The sequence below is a fragment of the Aquarana catesbeiana genome, linkage group LG12 (assembly GCF_042186555.1).
Source record: "Aquarana catesbeiana isolate 2022-GZ linkage group LG12, ASM4218655v1, whole genome shotgun sequence".
Lineage (NCBI taxonomy): Eukaryota > Metazoa > Chordata > Amphibia > Anura > Ranidae > Aquarana > Aquarana catesbeiana.
Window position 1 is genome coordinate 202,077,876 of NC_133335.1, and position 21,903 is coordinate 202,099,778.

The 21,903-nt window shown below is 42.8% G+C and overlaps 1 protein-coding gene across 4 annotated transcripts in view; it reads right to left on the minus strand.

Annotated features, from left to right (window-relative positions):
* Positions 1 to 20,647, minus strand: part of L3MBTL1 (L3MBTL histone methyl-lysine binding protein 1) — a 60,638-nt gene extending 39,991 nt beyond the window's left edge. For 2 of the 4 annotated variants that reach the window (XM_073606500.1, XM_073606497.1), the window contains exons 1-5: positions 20,287 to 20,530; positions 19,933 to 20,065; positions 13,087 to 13,193; positions 4,235 to 4,331; positions 48 to 171 (exon numbers count right to left, since the gene is read on the minus strand). In XM_073606500.1, the coding sequence (XP_073462601.1) occupies positions 48 to 171; positions 4,235 to 4,331; positions 13,087 to 13,193; positions 19,933 to 20,038 (434 nt within the window). In that variant the 5' untranslated portion in view covers positions 20,039 to 20,065; positions 20,287 to 20,530. The other 2 variants (XM_073606498.1, XM_073606499.1) reach the window with 2 other exon arrangements.
* Between the last annotated feature and the right edge of the window lie 1,256 nt (positions 20,648 to 21,903).

Here is a 21,903-nt window from a genome sequence, read left to right on the forward strand (position 1 = left end):
GCTCCCCATTCACCCCCATCATAGCGATCAGCAGGTCTCAGTCTCACCTCTCTTTGAAGTGACATATTGCACCACATGCCTCACATTTTCCACTGGCCACATGCTGACAGCCACAGGTATCACAGAGACACAGAGCAGGATCAGAATGAGGGCTCTCCTTCACTTCAGGAGCTGCACAGACACAAATGAGTCATAAACACAATTGTACAGTCCGCAGACAAACGCATGCATTCATGCTGTGGGGAAAGAAAAATACAACCACTGTAAAAACTATTGCAACAGGATCATCTACAGTGGGGTCAAAGCTGATGGCTGAACCCCTATTTCCCACCACTAGGGAGATTAATTGACTAAGTTAGGAAAGCTAAAGCATGCAAAACTGGAGCCAAGACAGCCTATTAGGATTTAGCTTTCAGATAAAATTAGGCATCTGGTTGCTATAGACATCAGATTGTTTTTTTACTCCAGTTTTTGCGTATATGTGCCTGCATAAGCCTACCAGAGGATAGGTGTTGAGGACTTCCACATACATTTTAGCATAGAGTAGGGCATTATCTTTCAGTGCATGAAAACTGGTGCTGTTAGATTTTTGCGCAGAGATCCCAGAGCAGGCATTATTACTCTACTCCTACTCTTATCCTTCATGTACCCTAATGCCGCGTACACTTCTCGTCGGACTGAACTCCGAAGGACTTTTCGCCGGAGTTCCGATGGAGTTCCGATGAAACGGACTTGCCTACACACGATCCCACCAAAGTCCGAACGTGATGACGTACGACCGGACTAGAAAAGGAAGTTCAATATCCAGTAGCCAATAGCTGCCCTTGCGTCGTTTTAGGTCTGTCGGACTAGCATACAGACGAACGTTTTTTTCGATTGGAGTAGAGTCCATCGGAAAGATTTGAAACATGTTCTATTTCTAAGGTCCGTCAGATTTTTCGACAGAAAAGGTCCGATGAAGCCCACACACGATCGGAATGTCCGACGGATTTGTTCCGTCGGACCTTTTCTGACGGAAAGTACGGTCGTGTGTACGCGGCATAACTTTAGCTCTCTGTAATCTAATTCCTCACAACAACCCTCTCTGTAACTCCAGCCCTAACCCCTTCTGTATCCAAACCTTAACTTTAACCACTTCATTACAGGACACTTTCACCCCTTTCCTGCCCAGGCCAATTTTTAGCTTTCAGCACTCTCACACTTAGAATGAAAATTGCGCAGACAGCAACACTGTGCCCATATGACATTATTTATATTTTTTTGCACACAAATAGAGCTTTCTTTTGGTGGTATTTAATCACCACTGGGTTTTTGTTTTTTGTTTTTGCAAAAAAAGATTGCAAATTTTGAAAAAACAAAACAAAAACCTTTTTCTTCGTTTGTTATACAATTTTTCAAATAAGTAATTTTTCTCCTTCACTAATGTGTGCTGATGAGGCTGCACTGATGGGCACTGATGAGGAGGCACTGATGGGCACTGATGAGTTTGCACTGACAAGCACTGATGAGGCTACACTGATGGGCACTGATGAGGCTGCACTGATGGGCACTGATGAGGAGGCACTGATGGACACTGATATGCTGCACTGATGAGGCTGCACTGATAATCAGGGTACTGATTAGTGCCCTGATTATTAGTGTAAATGTCCCCTGTGACTGGAAAGCCGGTTATCGGCTTTCCTTTCCTCAGACACTGACTGCACTAAGGAAAGGAAATGCAAATAACCAGCATTTGTTTGCATGTGATCAGCTGTGATTGAAAACAGCTGACCGCATGGTAAAGAACATATGTCATCAGCTCTTTATTTCTCTGATCGGTGAGGGACACAGCTCACCAATGATCACCATGCTGCACACCCTCGGGGGGGGGGCACACACGAGCAGCGTGATGTGAAGGATGTCATATTATGTCCAGTCAGTCACCGCCAACCTAATCCTGTATCCCAACACTATCTCTTCCTAAGGCCCCTGTCACACTGGGGCGGTTTGCAGGCGTTATTGCGCTAAAAATAGCACCTGCAAACCGCCCCTAAACAGCCTACGCTGTTTGTTCAGTGTGAAAGCCCGAGGGCTTTCACACTGAAGCGGTGCGCTGGCAGAAGAAGAAAAAAACTCCTGCAAGCCGCATCTTTGGAGCGGTGAAGGAGCGGTGTATTCACCGCTCCTTCACCGCTCCTGCCCATTGAAATCAATGGGACAGTGCGGCTATACCGCGGTAATACCGCGGCTATAGCCGCGCTATACGAGTGGTTTTAACCCTTTTTCGGCCGCCAGTGGGGGGTTAAAACCGCACCGCTAGCGGCCGAATACCGCGGTAAAACAGCGCTAAAAATAGCGCTGTTTTACCGCCGACGCCCCCTACCGCCCCAGTGTGAAAGGGGCCTTAAAGCAGTTTTAAACCCAAAAGCAAACATTTATTATATTGCAGCTCACCAATTTTTATTTATTGGAATGGCTGCATTCATTTTCTTTTTTTAGGCTTTCTTTCTTCTATTTTTACCTGGTGATCTAGCCAGTAAGTCTGCTTTTCAAAAGAACAAGCTCTCCTGCAAATGTATCAGTTTATAGGGATGAGACAAAGCATTTACCACTGGCAGGGGTGCTTACAATGGTCAGCTTTTATTTATTCCCATGAAACCTTTATCCTAAAAGGAACAAAACTGTTCACTGTAGCTGCTTATAAAGAATTAGCTGGAGGTTGCAATTTGTTAGTGTATATAAATCTGCTAGCATATTTAACACTACCCCCCCCCCCATAAGTAAAATGCATCGGGCAATGAAATGCAGACAAGTATAACAAAAATAACAAAATGTACGTCTCCATATCAGCCTGTCATCCTGCTGTGGGAAAGCTCATCCAAGAGTGACAACTCCACTGCTGCATTAACCACTTGCCGACCGCTGCACGCCAATATACGCTGGCACAATGGCAGCGGTGGGCCAATGGGCATACCTGTATGTCCCCTTTAAGAGGCGGGGATAGCAGGCGCATGCGCGCCGCCGGAGCCATTTCCCCCGTTCTGGCTTGTGTCATGACAGAGATCACTGCTCTCTGTCATCGAGAGCAGTGATCGCTGTCATGTGAGTTGAAGCCCATCCCCCCCCACAGTTAGAATCACTCCCTAGGACACACTTAACCCCTTCATTGCCCCCTAGTGGTTAACCCCTTCCCTGCCAGTGTCATTTACACAGTAATCAGTGCATTTTTATAGAACTGATCGCTGTATAAATGACAATGGTCCCAAAATAGTGTCAAAAGTGTCTGATGTGTCCGCCATAATGTCGCAGTCATGATATAAATCGCAGATCGCCGCCATCACTAGAAAAAAAAAATTATAATAAAAATGCCATAAAGCTATCCTCTATTTTGTAGCCACTATAACTTTTGCGCAAACCAAGCAATATACGCTTATTGCGATTTTTTTTTTTTACCAAAAATATGTAGAAGAATACATATCGGCCTAAACTGAGGAAAAAAAATGTTTTTTTATATATTTTTGAGGGATATTTATTATAGCAAAAAGTAAAAAAATTGCGTTTTTTTTCAAAATTGTCGCTTTTTTTTTTGTTTATAGCGCAAAAAATAAAAACTGCAGAGGTGATCAAATACAACCAAAAGAAAGCTCTATTTGTGGGGAAAAAAGGATGCCAATTTTGTTTGGGTGCAACGTCGCACGACCGTGCAATTGTCAGTTAAAGCGACGCAGTACCGTATCGCAAAAAGTGCTCTGGTCAGGAAGGGGGTAAAATCTTTCGGGGCTGAAGCGGTTAAGCAGGGAAGTGAGCGTTGTTACCATGCTAAAGCAAGTACCACTGGCTTAATAGCAGAGCTAGGATTAAATATTTTTTTCCTTAAACCCCATAAAAAGATACAAAGGGATGGGGGTTTGGAGATAAAATAGTATACATTATTTTTTATGCTTGGGATTTTATACATTTTAAGTAAAAGTAACCCTTATATACACCCTCCCCTCTCCTGCAGTAAGATCCTATGCATCAAAGACCAACCCTTCCTGCACTGAACTATTGACACCTATGTCCCAGCACTAGACACCCTAGCTTATAGAATATGGACCTATATCTTTGTAGTTTTTCTTCACTTTGTGAATAAACAGTAATAGTTGCATATACATATATTTTGAACATCATAAAAGGGTAGAATGGTATAATAATAATGATAATTCAAATACATAGCTATATAAAACCCATTTCAGAACTTCAAAAATAAGTCCACCTTGAGAGAGGGTATTGTTCCTTTCTGTAGTTATCTCAACGTTTTCTTCTTTGGGTTGGCTTGGGTTCCCAGCCTGATCCAGATGTCCAAAGCGAAACTGTCAAACAACAGGCAAATTGTTTAACCACTTCGGACTGGATTAGGTCATTTATCAGCGCTATCACACTTCGAATAATAATTACTCATGAAACACTATACCTAAATGAATTTTATATTATTTTTTGAGAGTGATGGGACTTTCTTTTGGTGGTATTTAACCACCACTGGGTTTTTTATTGTTGCCATATAAAAGAAAAAAGACAGAACATTTTGAAAAAAAGGCCCTAAAATTAAAATTTTTTGGAAAATAGAGAGTCCAATGTATTTAGTAAGAGGCATGGTGAGTTTTTTGAAGTTTTTTGTCATAATCTTTGAGAAATTACATTATTTTTTTCACAAAATTGTCATTTTAACAGATTATTTCTTGCACACAGCATAGGCATAGTTACAGTTACATCTTAAAACACCTTTTGCTACTCCTCCCTAGTATGGAGATCCCATATGTATGAGACTTTGTCACATGTTTTTGGAAAATGCGAAATGGAAATTGATTTTTTTTTCACAAATTTGTCATTTAATAAGACATTTTTGACACACCCCATAGGCATGCTTAGAATTACACCCCAAAACACATTCTGCTACTGCTTCCGAGTGTGACGATACCATGTGTGTGAGACTTTTTTGCAGCCTAACTACATGGAGAGGCCCAAACTCCAAGGAGCACCTTCAGGCTTTCTAGGGGCATAAATTACACACATTATACACTCTCACATTTTTGGAGGCCTTATAGCACCAGGACTGTAGAAATTTCCAAAACAATTACCACATTTGGGAGAGTAAATACCCCAAGGTATTTTTAAAAGACAAGGGAAGATTTTTGAAGACTTCATTTTTTTGCCACAAGCTTTTAGAAAATGATGGAAATAGGATTTTTATAACAGCTTACCTGTAAAATCCTTTTCTTGGAGTACAGCACAGGACACAGAGCCACAGTAATAACTGTATAGGTTATATGGCACCTTCAGGTGATGAACAGTGGCACACCCTAAACAGGAAGTTCAATTCCCCATATAACATATAACACCTCCCCTTAAGGGAGTACGTCAGTTTTGTAGCAAAGCAATACACGTGTAACCAAAAAGAGGGGCGGGACCTCTGTGTCCCGTGATGTACTCCAAGAAAAGGATTTTACAGGTAAGCTGTTATAAAAACCTATTTTATTTATCGTACATCATGGGACACAGAGCCACAGTAATAACTGTATGGGATGTCCCAGAGCAATGCCACCTGAAGGGAGGGGACACAAACAAAAGTAGGGTGCAATCAGACCTGAAGACCTATACTGCTGCCTGCAGCACACTGCGCCCAAGGGCGATATCCTCACGCCTTCTTACATCCACCTGATAGAATCTGGTGAATGTATGGACTGAAGACCAGGTTGCGGCCTTGCAGATTTGAGCCATGGAGGCTTGGTGATGCACTGCCCACGAAGCACTAACAGCCCTGGTGGAGTGCGCTTTGACCTGAAAAGGTTGAACCTTCCTCTTCAAGCCATAAGCTTGAATAATTACCTGCCGAATCCATTTGGCAATAGTGGATTTCAATGCTGCCTGTCCTTTCCTAGGACCTTCAGGCAACACGAACAAAACATCTGTTTTCTGAATCTGAGCAGTCGCCTTCAAATAGATCTTGACTGCTCTCACTACATCCAAACAGTGTAGTGACTTCTCTTCCTTAGAACAGGGTTCTGGAAAAAATGAAGGTAAAACAATATCCTGGTTTAGGTGAAAACCTGAAACCACCTTTGGCAGAAAGTTAGGATGAGGACGCAATATTACTCTATCCTTGTGAACGATTAAATATGGCTCTTTACAAGAAAGAGCCGCCAACTCTGATACCCTTCTTGCAGAAGAAATGGCTACCAGAAAAACTAGCTTCCTTGTCAAAAGGACCAAAGGAATATGTTGTATCAGCTCAAAAGGCTGTTTCTGTAATGCCGACAGAACTAAATTCAAGTCTCAAGGGTTCAGGGGTGCTCTAACCGGTGGATTAAGCCGCGTTACCCCCTGTATAAAGCTTCGGATCAAAGAATGCGAAGCAAGCAGACGCTGAAACAATACTGATAAGGCCGAGACCTGGCCCTTGATAGTACTCAAGGCCAGTTTCATCTCTAGCCCCATTTGCAAAAAGGCAAGAGTTCTACCTATGACATACTTCCTAGGATGCCAACCCCTCCATTCACACCAAGAAACATATGCCTTCCAGACGCTATAATAAATGACTCTGGAAGCTGGCTTCCTTTCTTCAACCAAGGTAGGTATCACTGAGCCTGAAAGCCCACGCTTCCTTAGAATGTGGGTTTCAATAGCCAAACCGTTAAATTTAGCATTTGTAAAGTAGGATGGAACACTGGTTCCTGCGATAGCAGGTCTGGATGTGGTGGTAGGGGCCCCATGGCCCCTACCACCGTCTTTACTATTTCTGCATACCAAGATCTTCTGGGCCACACTGGGGCCACACAAGAACTTGTTCTTGACACAAAGTTGTCGACTTTGTTGTTGAACCTGGACGCAAACAGATCTACATCCGGGATCCCCCATCTTTGGCATATAGCCAGGAAGATGTCGGGGTGAAGGGACCATTCCCCCGGGAACAACTACTGGCGACTTAAGTAGTCTGCCTGCCAGTTCTCTACCCCTGGAATGAAGATTGCCAAAATGCACGGCACATGTTTTTCTGCCTAGGTTAGGATATGGTTTACCTCTCCCTGGGCTGCCTGACTTTTGGTGTCCCCTTGGTGATTGATATAAGCCACTGCTGTGGCATTGTCGGATTGAATCCTGACAGGAGAATTCTGCAACCTGAATGTCCAGGCCCTTAGGGCTAGACACGCTGCCCAAATCTCTAAAATGTTGATGGGCAAGGTCCTTTCGGTTCTGGACCATTTCCCTTGGACAGACGTTTCTTCCAGGACTGTTCCCCAACCTGAAAGGCTGGCATCTGTTGTTACCACCTTCCAGGTAACCAGTAAGAAGGATTTCCCCTTCTGCAGATTCTCGGATATCCTCCACCAACTGAGGCTCTGGTGCACTTTTGGCGACAAATGCATTGGAAAATCTAGTGCCTGAATCTTCTTGTTCCAGGCCGATAGGATACTGTTTTGCAGCAGTCTCGAATGAAACTGAGCATAGGGAACTGCTTCGAATGAAGCCACCATCTTCCCCAACAACCTCATACAAAGGTGAATGGAAGGACCCTTCTTTGCCCTGACCCCTTGGACCAGCTCCTTTATGGCGCTGATCTTTGCCTGGGGTAAAAACACCTTCTTCTGGGCTGTATCTATGACCAGACCCAAGTACTCTAATCTTCTTACTGGCTTTAAAGAAGACCGACCGGTCTATTAAGAGCAGGTCGTCCAGGTATGCTTGTATTGTTATACCTTGTGTCCTTAATCTGGCCAGAGGAAGGGCCAGAAGTCTTGTAAACACCCGAGGTGCAGTAGCTAGACCGAAAAGCAAGGCTACAAACTGAAAATGAAGTCCTTCTACTTCGAAATGCAGATACTTCTGGTGAGCGGGGAAAATAGGTACATGCAGGTATGCGTCCTTGATGTCGATTGATGCCAGAAGCTCTCCCCCTTGTAGGATGGAGACTACTGATCGGATTGATTCCATGCGAAAAGAGCGAATCTTCAGGAACCGGTTTAGATCTTTGAGCTCTAGAATATGTCTGACATCCCCATTTGGTTTTGGTATCGTGAAAAGATTTGAATAAAACCCTGACCCCTGCTCTTCCACGGGAACCACCATGATCACTTTTTGTGACAAAAATCGGTCTAACGCTAGAAAGAGATACTTCTTTTTCTCTGGATCTTTGGGGACATTTGACCTGAGGAAACGAGGAGGTGGGAATTCTCGGAACTCTAGTTTCTACCTGTCTGTCCCGAAATTCTTCCTGCCAGACCTTTGAGAACTGCAGAAGTCTTCCCCCCATTCGAGCGAGCGGGGTCGCCCCTTCATAAAGAGGCTTTAGCGTTCTGTGTTGCGGGTTTCCTCCCCCAGGACTTCTTTTGTCCCTGGGGTTGACCCTGAGGTTTACCTCTTGAACCTGACGGTGGAGGCCGTCGCGACTGCCTGGAGGCTGATGCCCCTGGCACTGGAGAAAGAGCTCGTTTAAATGAGGGACGTTTACTCTTTTTCTTAACTGGCAAAAGGGTACTTTTCCCACTTGATATTTTTTGGAAATTTTTGTCCAAATCCTCCCCAAACAGCTTTTCACCGCGGAAAGGAAAACCAGCCAGGAGCTTTTTTGCATGGTGTTTAGGCTGAGCAACTTTTCAACTATAAGATTCTACGCATATGTACCAACCCAAGCGTAAGGTGAGAGGTTTGAAGAATATAATCTCTGATTGTGTCAATTGCAAAGCACAAAGCTGCTGGCAGCTCAGCTAATTCTTGGTCCTGCTGTTCAGGGAACACCTTGAGTACCTGTTTCAAATGGTCTCTCAAGGACTGACATACCCCAGTTGCTGCCACTGAACCTGCCAGGGAGAAAATGTTTTTTAACAGGAAATTCAATTTTTTATCAGTTGGATCCCTAAGCATTTGCGCATTGTTAACCGGACAAGTCAAACTTGTATTCACAGAGGATATAGCAGCGTCAATTGCTGGTATACTCCACATCTTAGTAAATTTTTCCTCCATAGGATAAAGCGTTGAAAACTTTTTAGGAGGAAAGAAGTGCTTATCTGGGTGATTCCACTCAGAATACATAAGCTTTTCTAGTAATAAATGGACAGGAAAGGCACGCAAGACTTGCAGAGGCTTTAGTGAACCCAAACAGGAAGTGGGCTCTTCAACCGACTCCGTTAAGGGTAGCTTAAATGTGGCGCGGACCATTTCAGTAAGAGAATGCACCAGTAACTTCTCAGCATGTGAAGCTGAAGAAGGTCCTTCCCCACTTGATTCCTCGGAAGACGAATCATCAGCCTGTTCACGGTCCCCTGAGGGGGATTCATCTTCCCCCTCCCACAGTTCCTCCGTTTGAGGGTTCTGGGTGGTAGAAGGGGACCTAATGCATTTTCTTCCACTCTGTGAAGACGTGATTAAAGCCACTAATCTTACCTCTAAACCACTCATAGCTGAGGAGAAGACCTGCTCAGTTATATAGACAGTGGCTGAAGTGTCGGAAGCAATTGCAGCCTCTGATGACCCTGATGGCTCACTCTGACCAGCCTCCTTAGAATGGGATGGTGTTGCAGAGGGAGGGTCCTTAGGACCTGAGGACGACCCCTTTGTGTCCTTGGTCTTTGTGGCATTTGAACCACCTCCTCTGGTCATAGTGCTGAGCACAAACGCAGAGGTACCACCAAAAAAATGCACCCACTGCTGAGCAATAGTCCAGCAACTGCCACTGCCATTAAGCTCAGCCGGATGCTTTCAGTAAATGTGCCTGGGAATGCCTGTGTCACCCACTCACATGCCACCCGTCTGCTCTGTGTCCCTCCTTTAGCCATATGCACCTGAAAAAGGCACATTTTATAGCTATACAGCCCGCGTTGTGGACGCTGAAGCCGCCAATGCCGCTAAGCCCCGCCCCCTTTCTCCGACCACCCATCGTGCCCCCCATCTATTTTAAAAAAGATCATTTTCCCGTGCGAGCGGGCTCCGATCCTGACCGGACTGCATTGAGGAGGACTGGGGTGGAGGAGAGGAGGAGAGCTACCCAAGGGAACTGTCGTAATGGTGATGGGAGCAGTGCGGCACACCGCCGTCTAATGCCATGCTCCCTCTGCCTGGAGGAAAGCTATCCAGGTGGGGGGGACATTCCTAGGAGAAAAGATACCCTTTCCCACGACTTTACCTGGAGCCTGGGCCGGAGGAAGCGTGCAGCTTGTACACAGAGTGAGACTGACAAGCATGGAACAGGTACATGCTCTTGATAGCTCCCGGTGGTGACTATAGGCATGACAACATTTACTTAAAGGAGAAAACCCACAAGAAATAGAAAAATTCCTTAGGAATCTCCCTTACCTTATCCAGCTGCAGGGTTGTGTGCTAACAGACCCAATTGTCACCTCTCACGTTGGGCTCCATTAAAAAACCTTCAAGGACTGGGGTCCCCTTTTTATCGGGGGATCCACAGCCCTGGGCCTGTAAAAAGCACCCCGCCAGGAATATGGCTGAAAAAAACAAATACTGGATTCCGTGTCCAGCTCTCTAAAAAGAGAAGAGTTACAGATAAAACCTTGTTTCTTCAGACACGAAGCCCGGGTACCATTCAATTCGGTCTGGAAAAGACATTTTGAATGGATCCGGTTGCATGGCTTGCCCCAGTAAGGAATATTCCAGCGGAGCTCAGCACAGCACATCTTTACTGGTGACCAACACCTAAGACACTGGCGAAAACTGAGGTACTCCCGGTAAGGGGAGGGGTTATATGGGGAATTGAACTTACTGTTTAGGGTGTGCAAGTGTCCATCACCTAAAGGTGCCATATAACCCATACAGTGATTACTGTGGCTCTGTGTCCCGTGATGTATGATAAAGAAAAGAAAATGAAAATGTATTTTTGCACAGTTAAAGTTGTCAATTTATTATGATATTTCCCACACACAGCATGGCTATACTTAGAATTACAACCCAAAACACATTCTACTACTCCTCCCTAGTATAGCGATACAACACGTGAGACATTTTTACTGTTTGGACTGATTATGTACTGGACATTTTATCATGTATATGTAACTATCAAGTTACTATGTGACTATGTATATCACAGAAATCAACCAATTGTACTGTAATTGTCGCCTCTGCACGAGTGCTCAAGGAATATAGGAATGTAGCATCACTTATAGCAGTCCCCATTCCTTTAAGTCAAGCAAGCTTAGCCTACTGGTACTTCTCTGTCCCTGGAAATTCTATGTTCACTGGCCAGGAAGTACCGGAAAATGAAGAAAGGAAGAACAAACAAGTTCCTGTGGTTCCAGGAGTTATCTGCAGGGAATGGCGGGGACTGGTTTCTAGGCAGGCAGAGACATGGTCAACAAACAGGCAATGGCTCAGTCCAGGCAGCAGGCAGAAACATTGTCAATAAACAGGCCAAGGTCAATACAGACGACAGGCAGAAGCAACACTGCACTGATGTGGTGGTGAACAGGAACACTGTTGTTGGCTGCATTGGTCTGGGGACCATGGGACTTGTGTAGCAGCGATCAGGAACACTGTTGCTGGCTTACACTGGTCTGGTGACACTGGGACAAGTATGGCAGGAATCAGAAAAACATGAGGTTGGGGTACAGTGAAATATTGTTGTTGAGCCGCAGGTTTACCGTCTCTCAACTGCTATCCCATTTAGCTGCAGAGGCAGTGGCCGGGGTGTACACATGCTGCGGCTGGACACTGTGACTGGTGTGGCGGTGATCAGGCACAGTGTGACTGGTGTGGCGGTGATCAGGCACAGTGTGACTGGTGTGGCGATGATTTGGGACAATATAACTGGTGTGGCAGTGATTAGGGACACTGTGATTGGTGCTGTGGTGATTAGGGACACTGTGCTAAATTCACAAAACTTTACCTACTGCTACAGCTGTAAAATAGCATTTTTTAAAAATGTTTGCAATTCCCAAAAAAAAGTTACTAAAATACAGTATGCGTTATTTCTTAAAGTAATGCGTTATTTTAGTAGTAAAGACTCGTAGCATTTTACCGACAGCACCTGTCGGCATCCTTAACAACTGATGAATAGCTGGTTGCTAAGGAGCCAGCACCCACTGGCGTCCTTATCAACTAGTAAATAGCTGGTTGTGAAGGAGTCGACACCTACCGCGTCCTTAACCATGACTCATCTGCTGCCAGTAGGATTCCCCTGCTGATAGCAGAAAGTAAGCAAAAGAGAAGCCAGCTTTAAAAAAAAATAAAAATACTAGTCCCTTATCCAAGCATGCAGCCCTGCAGGCCGGGAAAGGGTGGGCATGAAGACCACATGCCCTTAACAAGGGGAAGAGTGCTTGGGGGGGACTCCCCCCTAAAACACCTTGTCCCCATGTTGATGAGGAGAGGAGCCTCTTCCCCACAACCCTGGCTTAGTGGTTGTGGGTGTGCGGGGGGTGACCTGTCAGATTCTGGAAGCCCCAGATCCTGCCCTCCCATGTGAATGAGTATGGCTCATTCACCAAAAAAATGGCCAAAGTAAATGAAAAACCTGGAGCCAGTTTTTTATTGAAAAAGGGAAAAAAAAGCACATAAATATCCTTCGAATCAAATCCAGCATCAATTGTAATAAACGCCGCCCAGTGACGCGCATTAAAAAAAAAAAATGTCCTCACCCATTGATTGGCAGAACTGGTCTGGTGACATTGTGCTGCTGTGGTGGTGATTAAAGACAAGTGTAGTGACAATGACATACGCTGATATCAGAGCAGACAGCCATTTTTTTTTACATACTGTCACCAGGGCAGTGCAGTGATCTGTTTGATTGGTCACAGCGATCACATTGTACAGTGCCCATGCACCATGTGATAGCTGTGACCAATCAGAGAGATCACAATAGTAAACGAGTGCATCATGAAGGAAAGTCTTTATTTACTACTGTTGCTGTGATTGTTCACTGCTGGACCAATGTAACAATGTAAAAATATACCATGCCTGGAATTCTTCTTTAACTGGCAAGGTCAACAGGTATTTGTTAGACTTTGCAGGGGGACTAGAAGAAAACAATAAGCACAGATGCAGTTATAATTAACTTTAATAGAATGACTGTGATTTTTTGAAAGGAAAAGCCTTATGTCATGTTCCTGTGTTTTGTCCTCTAACCTGTGGATTCACAGTGGCGGTGACTGGCTCCAATCCTCTCCTGTCTCGCTGCTCCTCCAGAATGGGGCGCTGAGTATCTGAGCAGGTGGATAGGTGCAACCTAACAACTGTTGGTAGAAAAGTAATATTTTGTGAGACATGAGGAATCTTTTTTCTTATTTTAGTTTCTTGTACATCTGTGCCATAATCTTTCTACAGTTTGCATCTAAAAGTCAAGCCATAATTACTCCTTTAGACAATCAACCAATCAAAATTCTCCCATTCATGTTTCTAGTGCTATGTGAATAAAAGAGATCATCTTACAAGCTATGGGCAAAAAGAAATGCATGATGGGAAGAATAGTGCCCCATCTTTGGTGTCAGTTGTGAAATAGTGCCCCATCGTTGATGTCAGTAACAGGGATTGTGTCCCATTGTAGGTGTCAGTGAGGGATATAGTGTCTTGCATCAGTGGAAGGAAAAGTGCCCCAAGGGCCGGATGAAGGCAAGCATAGGGCTGCATCTGGCTCCAGGGCCGGAGTTTGGAGACCACTGTTCTAGAGGACTACACTACCATCCTGGATATTAGGGTGACCTCTAGTAAGCTCTACTGGGCATTTCTATAAGCAGTGTCTAGGGGTTGATACTCCCAATGAGTAGAAAACCTGCAGAGACACCTTGATTATGGTGTGTGGTCTTCACACTTTTATGTAAGTGTATGGAACCAAGATCCCATTTTAAATCTCCGGTCCTAAGTTTATATAATAGTGCAGCATTATTTCTCAGGGATAGGTGTATTTGTTGGTATTCATTTGTATTCTCTCCCTGTCAGGCCAAAAATACTAGGAACCCCTATGGAAGCTGATCTGTCTTCTACCTGAGCTCAGGGGTGATAACTAACCATCTGTTTAGGCCTTTGGATAAGCATAAGACTTTCTGTTTCAATCATATTTATTAAATTGTTCTTGTTCAACTGAGAAAAAGGATGAACAGTACAAAGCTGAGCATCAAACAATTCTTATATAGCTCTGTATACACAGTAAAGTAGGTACACAAAAGGAATAAAAGGGTTCATTACAACAGGGATGAACCATTCAGGAGCTCCAGTATAGTTCCATACAAATAGGAAGACCAAAAATGTAGAAAAATGCAGGAAAACTATACATTAAAGTCCAATAACATGGTAATGAATAGAAGAGGGCCATCCAGAAAGATGGCTCAACAGGCCCACCAATTAAATGCACGAGGCCCATTAGGCCTAAGGCACCAATAATATCTACGAGGTGGTCTGTAGAATAATAAAACATTTAACTTACCTTACGAAATATCAAAAACCTGACTGTATCTTAATATAAGTTTCGTGAGTGTCTGTTATCAGGACTGAGCACAGGCAGAAGACAGGTCAGCTTCCATGGGGGTACTTAACAACTTCCCCCGGGTTGACCTCATATGACGTTGGGGACTTGAAATGGAGATATCTGGATGATGCCTGTATCTTTTTTTTAGTTGGCGATTCCCTGCAATGTAAAAGCCATCATAGCGGCACCTTCCACCGGTGCTTCTCCAGTCTCTTCCATGCGATCAGAGAGCCGAAAAATGAATCTGCCGGCGGCAGCAGTTTCCCATAGAACTGGCCATGGACCAGCCAGATGGCCAGTTTTTTTGCTGGAAAGCCTGAGATCAATTTATTTTATCTCAGGCTTTCCAGTATAAAGCAGAAATGTGGGACTTATAGACTCCAGATCTCTCCATAAATAGGACCTGTCATGCCCTATTCCTTTTACATGGGATGTTTACATTCCTTGAAATAGGAATAAAAGTGATAAAAAAAAATAAAGGGAAACTGTAAAAATAAAAATAAAATAAACAATCAAAAAAAAAAAAGTAAAGCGCCCCCATCCCCTCATGCTCGCACACTGAAGCAAACACATACACAGGTCACGTCCGCATATGTAAACACCATTCAAACTACACATGTGAGGTATCGCTGTGATTGTTAGAGCGGGAGCAATATTTCTAGCACTAGAATTCCTCTGTAACTCTAAACTGGTAACCTGGAAAAAAATTTAAAGCATTGCCTCTAAGTACTGTTGTTTAGTGTCATTCCACAAGTGTGCGCAATTTTAATGCTTGACATGTTAGTTATCTATTTACTCACCATTACATAACCTTTCACATTCTACAAATAACTGGGGAAAATATTGTGTTTTTTTTTTACTTGATAAAAGTGTTTTTTTCTCAAAAAAAATTGAAAAATGGCTGCGCAAATTCCATGTGACATAAAAAATTGCAACAACTGCCATTTTATTCCCTAGGGTCTAGGTGCTAAAAAATAGATAAATAAATAAAAAAAATAAAATAAAAATGTATATGTATATATATATATATATATATATATATATATATATATATATATACATATATACAGTTGTGCTCATAAGTTTACATACCCTGCCAGAATTTATAATTTCTTGGCCATCTTTCAGAGAATATGAATGATAACACAAAAACTTTTCTCTCACTCATGGTTAGTGTTTAGCTGAAGCCATTTATTATCAATCAATCATGTCTTTTTAAATCATAATCACAACAGAAACTACCCAAATGACCCTGATCAAAAGTTTACATACCCTGGTGATTTTGGCCTGATAACATGCACACAAGTTGACACAAAGGGATTTGAATGGCTGTTAAAGGTAACCATCCTCACCTGTGATCTGTTTGCTTGTAATTAGTGTGTGTGTGTATATAAGGTCAATGAGATTCTGGACTCCTGACAAACCCTTGCACCTATCAACCAGTGCTGCACTGACGTTTCTGGATTCTGAGTCATGGGGAAAGCAAAAGAATTGTCAAACAATGCCAATCAGCAGTGTTCAAACTCTAATCAAGAAGTGGAAAATCAGGGGTCCTGTTGAAACCAAACCACGGTCAGGTAGACCAACTCAAATTTCAGCCACAACTGCCAGGAAAATTGTTTGGGATGCAAAGAAAAACCTACAAATAACGTCAGGTGAAATACAGGCCTCATTGAAAACATGTGGTGTGGCTGTTTCAATATGCACAATAAGGAGGCACTTGAAGAAAGATGGGCTGCATGGTCAAGTCGCAGGAAAAAAGCCATTACTACGCAAATGCCACAAAGTATCCCTCTTAAAATACGCCAAACAGCACAGAGACAAGCCTCAAACCTTCTGGCACAAAGTCATTTGGAGTGATGAGACCAAAATTTAGCTTTTTGGCCACAACCATAAACGCTACATTTGGAGAGGAGTCAACAAGGCCTATGATGAAAGGTACACCATTCCAACTGTGAAACACGGAGGTGGATCGCTGATGTTTTCGGGATGTGTGAGCTACAAAGGCACAGGAAATTTGGTAAAAATTGATGGCAAGATGAATGCAGTATGTTATCAAAAAATACTGGAGGAACATTTGCATTCATCAGCCAGGACGCTGCGCATGGGACGTACTTGGACATTCCAACATGACAGTGATCCAAAACACAAGGCCAAGTCAACCTGTCATTGGCTACAGCAGAATAAGGCGAAGGTTCCGGAGTGGCCATCTCAGTCTCTTGACCTCAATATCATTGAGCCACTCTGGGGAGATCTCAAACGTGCAGTTCATGCAAGACAGCCCAAGAATTTACAGGAACTGGAGGCTTTTTGCCAAGAGGAATGGGCAGCTTTACCATCTGAGAAGATAAAGAGTCTCATCCATAAATACCACAAAAGGCTTCAAGCTGTCATTGGTGTTAAAGGGGGCAATACACAGTATTAAGAACTGGGGTATGTAAACTTTTGATCAGGGTCATTTGGGTAGTTTCTGTTGTGATTATGGTTCAAAAAGAGTAAACACAGTTGATTGATAATAAATGGCTTCAGCCAAACACTAACCACGAGTGAAAGAAAAGTTTCTGTGTTATCATTCATATTCTCTGAAAAATGGCCAAAAAAATCATAAATTCTGCCAGGGTATGTAAACTTATTAGCAAAACTGTGTGTGTATATATATATATATATATATATATATATATATATATATATATACATACACAGTATCTCACAAAAGTTAGTACACCCTTCACATTTTTGTAAATATTTTATTATATCTTTTCAAGTGACAACACTGAAGAAATGACACTTTGCTACAATGTAAAGTAGTGAGTGTAAATTTAACTGTCCCCTCAAAATAACTCAACACAGCCATTAATGTCTAAACTGCTGGAAACAAAAGTGAGTACACCCCTAAGTGAAAATGTCCAAATTGGGTCCAAAGTGTCAATATTTTGTGTGGCCACCATTATTTTCCAGCACTGCCTTAACCCTCTTGGGCTTGAGTCCTCTTTCACTCCTCCATGACGACATCACGGTGGATGTTAGACACCTTGTGCTCCTCCACCTTCCATTTGAAGATGCCCCACAGATGCTCAATAGGGTTTAGGTCTGGAGACATGCTTGGCCAGTCCATCACCCTTACCCTCAGCTAGTTTAGCAAGGCAGTGGTCGTCTTGGAGGTGTGTTTGGGGTTGTTATCATGTTGTAATACGGCCCTGCGACCCAGCCTCCGAAGGGAAAGGATCATGCTTTGCTTCAGTATGTCACAGTACATGTTGGCATTCACGGTTCCCTCAATGAACTGTAGCTCCCCAGTGCTGGCAGCACTCATGCAGCCCTAGACCATGACACTCCCACCACCATGCTTGACTTTAGGCAAGACACACTTGTCTTTGTACTCCTCACCTGGCTGCCGCCACACACGCTTCACACCATCTAAATCAAATAAGTTTATCCTGTCTCATCAGACCACAGGACATGGTTCCAGTAATCTCTGTCCTTAGTCTGCTTGTCTTCAGCAAACTGTTTGCGGGCTTTCTTGTGCATCATCTTTAGAAGAGGCTTCCTTTTGGGACAACAGCCCTGCAGACCAATTTGATGCATTGTACGGCGTATGGTCTGAGCACTAAAAGGCTGACCCCTCACCCCTTCAACCCCTGCAGCAATGCTGGCAGCACTCATACGTCTATTTGCCAAAGACAACCTCTGGATATGATGCTGAGCACATGCACTCAACTTCTTTGGTCGACCATGGCGAGGCCTGTTCTGAGTGGAACCTGTCCTGTTAAAATGCTGTACGGTCTTGGCCACCATGCTGCAGCTCAGTTTCAGTGCCTTGGCAATCTTCTTATAGCCTAGGACGTCTTTATGTAGAGCAACAACTCTTTTTTTCAGAGCCTTAGAGAGTTCTTTGCCATGAGGTGCGATGTTGAACTTCCAGTGACCAATATGAGAGATTGAGAGCGATAAGACCAAATTTAACACACCTGCTTCCCATTCACACCTGAGACCTTGTAACACTAACAAGTCACATAACACCGAGGAGGGAAAATGGCTAATGGATCCCAATTCGGATATTTTCACTTAGGGGTGTACTCACTTTTGTTGCCAGCGCTTAGACATTAATGGCTGTGTTGAGTTATTTTGAGGGGACAGCAAATTTACACTGTTACACAAGCTGTGTTATCACATGAAAAGATATAATAAAATATTTACAAAAATGTGAGGGGTGTACTCACTTTTGTGAGATAATGTGTGTGTATGTATATATATATATATATATATATATATATATATATATATATATATATATATATATATATATATATCTCTATATCTTCAAGGAGGAGTGAACAGCACACAGCAGTCTTCTAGTGCATGCAATTAGGCCTTCCCATTCGGCCATATATAGAAATCAGTCAAGGGATTGCTGCACTTAAAATGATTTATTCAAAAATAATCACATACAAGTGAATAGCATATAATACCGGTTTAATAGTTTTGAGCTGTAAAGCTTGCGTCCTTCTTCAGGATAAAAAAAATTTAGTTGCATCCTGAAGAAGGGAGCAAGCTTTACAGCCCAAAATTGTTAGGGCACTTTCACACTGAGCAGTGCCGGGCGTCGGCAGCAAAATGCTGCTATTTTTATCTGCGCTTTTCGGCCACTAGCGGGGCGCTTTTTAACCCCCGCTAATGGTCAAAAAAGGGTTAAAAGCGCTGGCGCTGCCCACTGATTTCAATGGGCAGGGGCGCTTTAGGAGCGGTGTATACACCACTCCTACAGCGCCTCAAAGATGCTGCTTGCGGGACTTTTTTGAGCGTCCTGCCAGCACACCGCTCCAGTGTGAAAGCGCCCGGGCTTTCACATTGGAGTGAAAGGAGAGGAGCTTTACAGGCGCTATTTTTAGCGCTATAGCACTTGTAAAGCGCCTCAGTGTGAAAGGGGTCTTAATATTGGAACCGGTATGATATGTTATTCACTTGTATGTGATTATCTTTGAATAAATGATCTTAAGTTCAGCAATCCCTTGACTGATATATATATATATATATATATATATATATATATATATATATATATATATATAAAATTTATTGTTTGGGGGTTCTGAGTAACAAAAAAAATGTGATTTTTACATGTAGGAGAGAAGAGAGAAATGCCAGAATAGGCTTGGGTGGCAAATAGGTGATCCCTGGCATTTTTGGCCTGACAGGGAGAGAATACAAAGGAATTCTAACAAATACACCCATCCCTGTGAAATAATACTGCACTAATATACCAACTTAGGAATGGAGCTTTAAAACGGGTGAGGAGATGTTCAGCTTGACATTTCCGCAGTGACAGGGAGAAAATACAAGTAAAAACCCCAAAATCAAGCTATCTCTGAGAAGTGATGCTGGACTTTTAAACCAATGTAATTCTTCAGAGGGTTACAAATGTCCACAAATGAATGTTTTTTTGTTTTTCTTAAAGGAGGTCCTTTCTATAATGTGGCCAGGAGTTGTGGGAATTGTGCTTGGTTTGTTACCTGAGACAGCTGGAGAAGGTAGAGGCACACTGTTTTCGCGGGTCGCCAAGCACAAGGGCACGCCACTGCCTTCTTCACGTTTTATATTGTCATCCAAGGGATCCATAGCATCACAGCAGACCTTGCAAAATGACTAGGAACCATAAAGAGCAAAAAGAAAAAAGAACAGGTTAAATACTGAAATACCTGTAACATGTAATAACAAACATAACATAAATGTACAATACACTCTGTGACAGTCATATATAAAGGTTAGGCAAGCTATTATTGGGTGAGTGTCATATATAGACAAGGAATATATTATTTTTCAAACGGGTCATATGAAAAAAAACACGAAACAGGGGCTGCACATACAATATGAATGGCTGAGTGTATTCAAAAACCTCCTTGCAGCTTTAAATGGCTTCTTCAATTTCACCCATAATGCCTTTTCTGCCTGCTTAGTATCAAATGGAATAATGTTTTACAAGGCAGCTGAGATTCCTTCCATTCCTGTCATGTTGGTCCATTGTTAGCGAGAGACGGGGAGAAGAAGCGATGGAGGAACAGATAGCGGTCTTCCTTCCCCACATGGCAATGAAGAGGTTAAACCCCAGAGAATCTTACCTAACGTGACAGCAGTGCTATGCTAGCCGCAATCTGCAGGGTGCTTGTGCGCCTGCGCACTCCCTATTGTATGTGTGTGTAGCACAGGGAGAGGGAAGGCGGCATTCACAGAAGGCGAGGGGGGGATGTCTGCTCTGCCTTTAATATAATGTATTAGAGGAACAAGCACAAGGTGGATTCCAACATATAATTTACTGCAATGGATTTATTATCCTATACAGGAATAGGGGAGAAAATATGGATATGCGCTTGTATAGAGCAGTTCTGTATGAATGCACAAAGCTGCATACTAATTGCATTTGTAGAGGTCAATAAACAATGAGCTGAATCCGTTTTTCCTTATACAGAGGGATGAGCAATGGACGGCAGACACTGATGGATAGACGGCAATGTTGGCATAGACTGACAGGTTTTGGATAAACTACCTGAACAAATATTTCAGTAATTAGGCTCCATAATAACATGACAAGCCACACTCCCCTTAATATGAATATCAAAGCTTGCATCAAAATTCAAGGTCTGTTTATTAGTTAGACCTTCACATAGCTCCCAACTTGTCCCTGGTTTCAAGGGACTGTCCCTGATTTGGAGTAATGTCCCTCTTCCACCTCATTTGTCCCTCATTTTGCTCTGATCCATACAGTTGTATATAAAATGCACTTTTTATCTTTCAAAAAGTGTTTCCCAGTGCTAAACCTTTCATCCAAATTCTAAATTGCTGCATTTGTAAATTTTAAAAGCATATATAAAGGAATAGTAGTGGTAAAAAAAAAAAACCTTGTGGATTTGATTAACCTTTTTTTTTTTTTGGTTAATTCTCCTTTAACCACTTCAGCCCCGGAAGAATTTACCCCCTTCCCGACCAGAGCGTTTTTTTGCGATTCGGCACTGTGTAGCTTTAACAGACAATTGCGCTGTCGTGCAACGTTGTACCCAAACAAAATTGACGTCCTTTTTTCCCCACAAATAGAGCTTTCTTTTGGTGGTATTTGATCGCCCCTGCGGTTTTTATTTTTTGCACTATAAACAAAAAAAGAGCGTTAATTTTGAAAAAAAAACGCAATATTTTGTACTTTTTGCTGTAATAAATATCCCCATTTTTTTTTTTAAAAAGCAATTTTTTTCTCAGTTTAGGCTGATATGTATTCTTCTACATATTTTTGGTAAAAAAAAAAAAAACACAATAAGCGTATATTGGTTTGCGCAAAAGTTATAGCGTCTACAAAATAGGGGATAGATTTATAGCATTTTATTTTATTTATTTTTTTTTTTACTAGTAATGGTGGCGATCTGCGATTTTTTTTGTAACTGCGATATGGTGGACACATCGGACAATTTTGACACATTTTTGGAACCACTGGCATT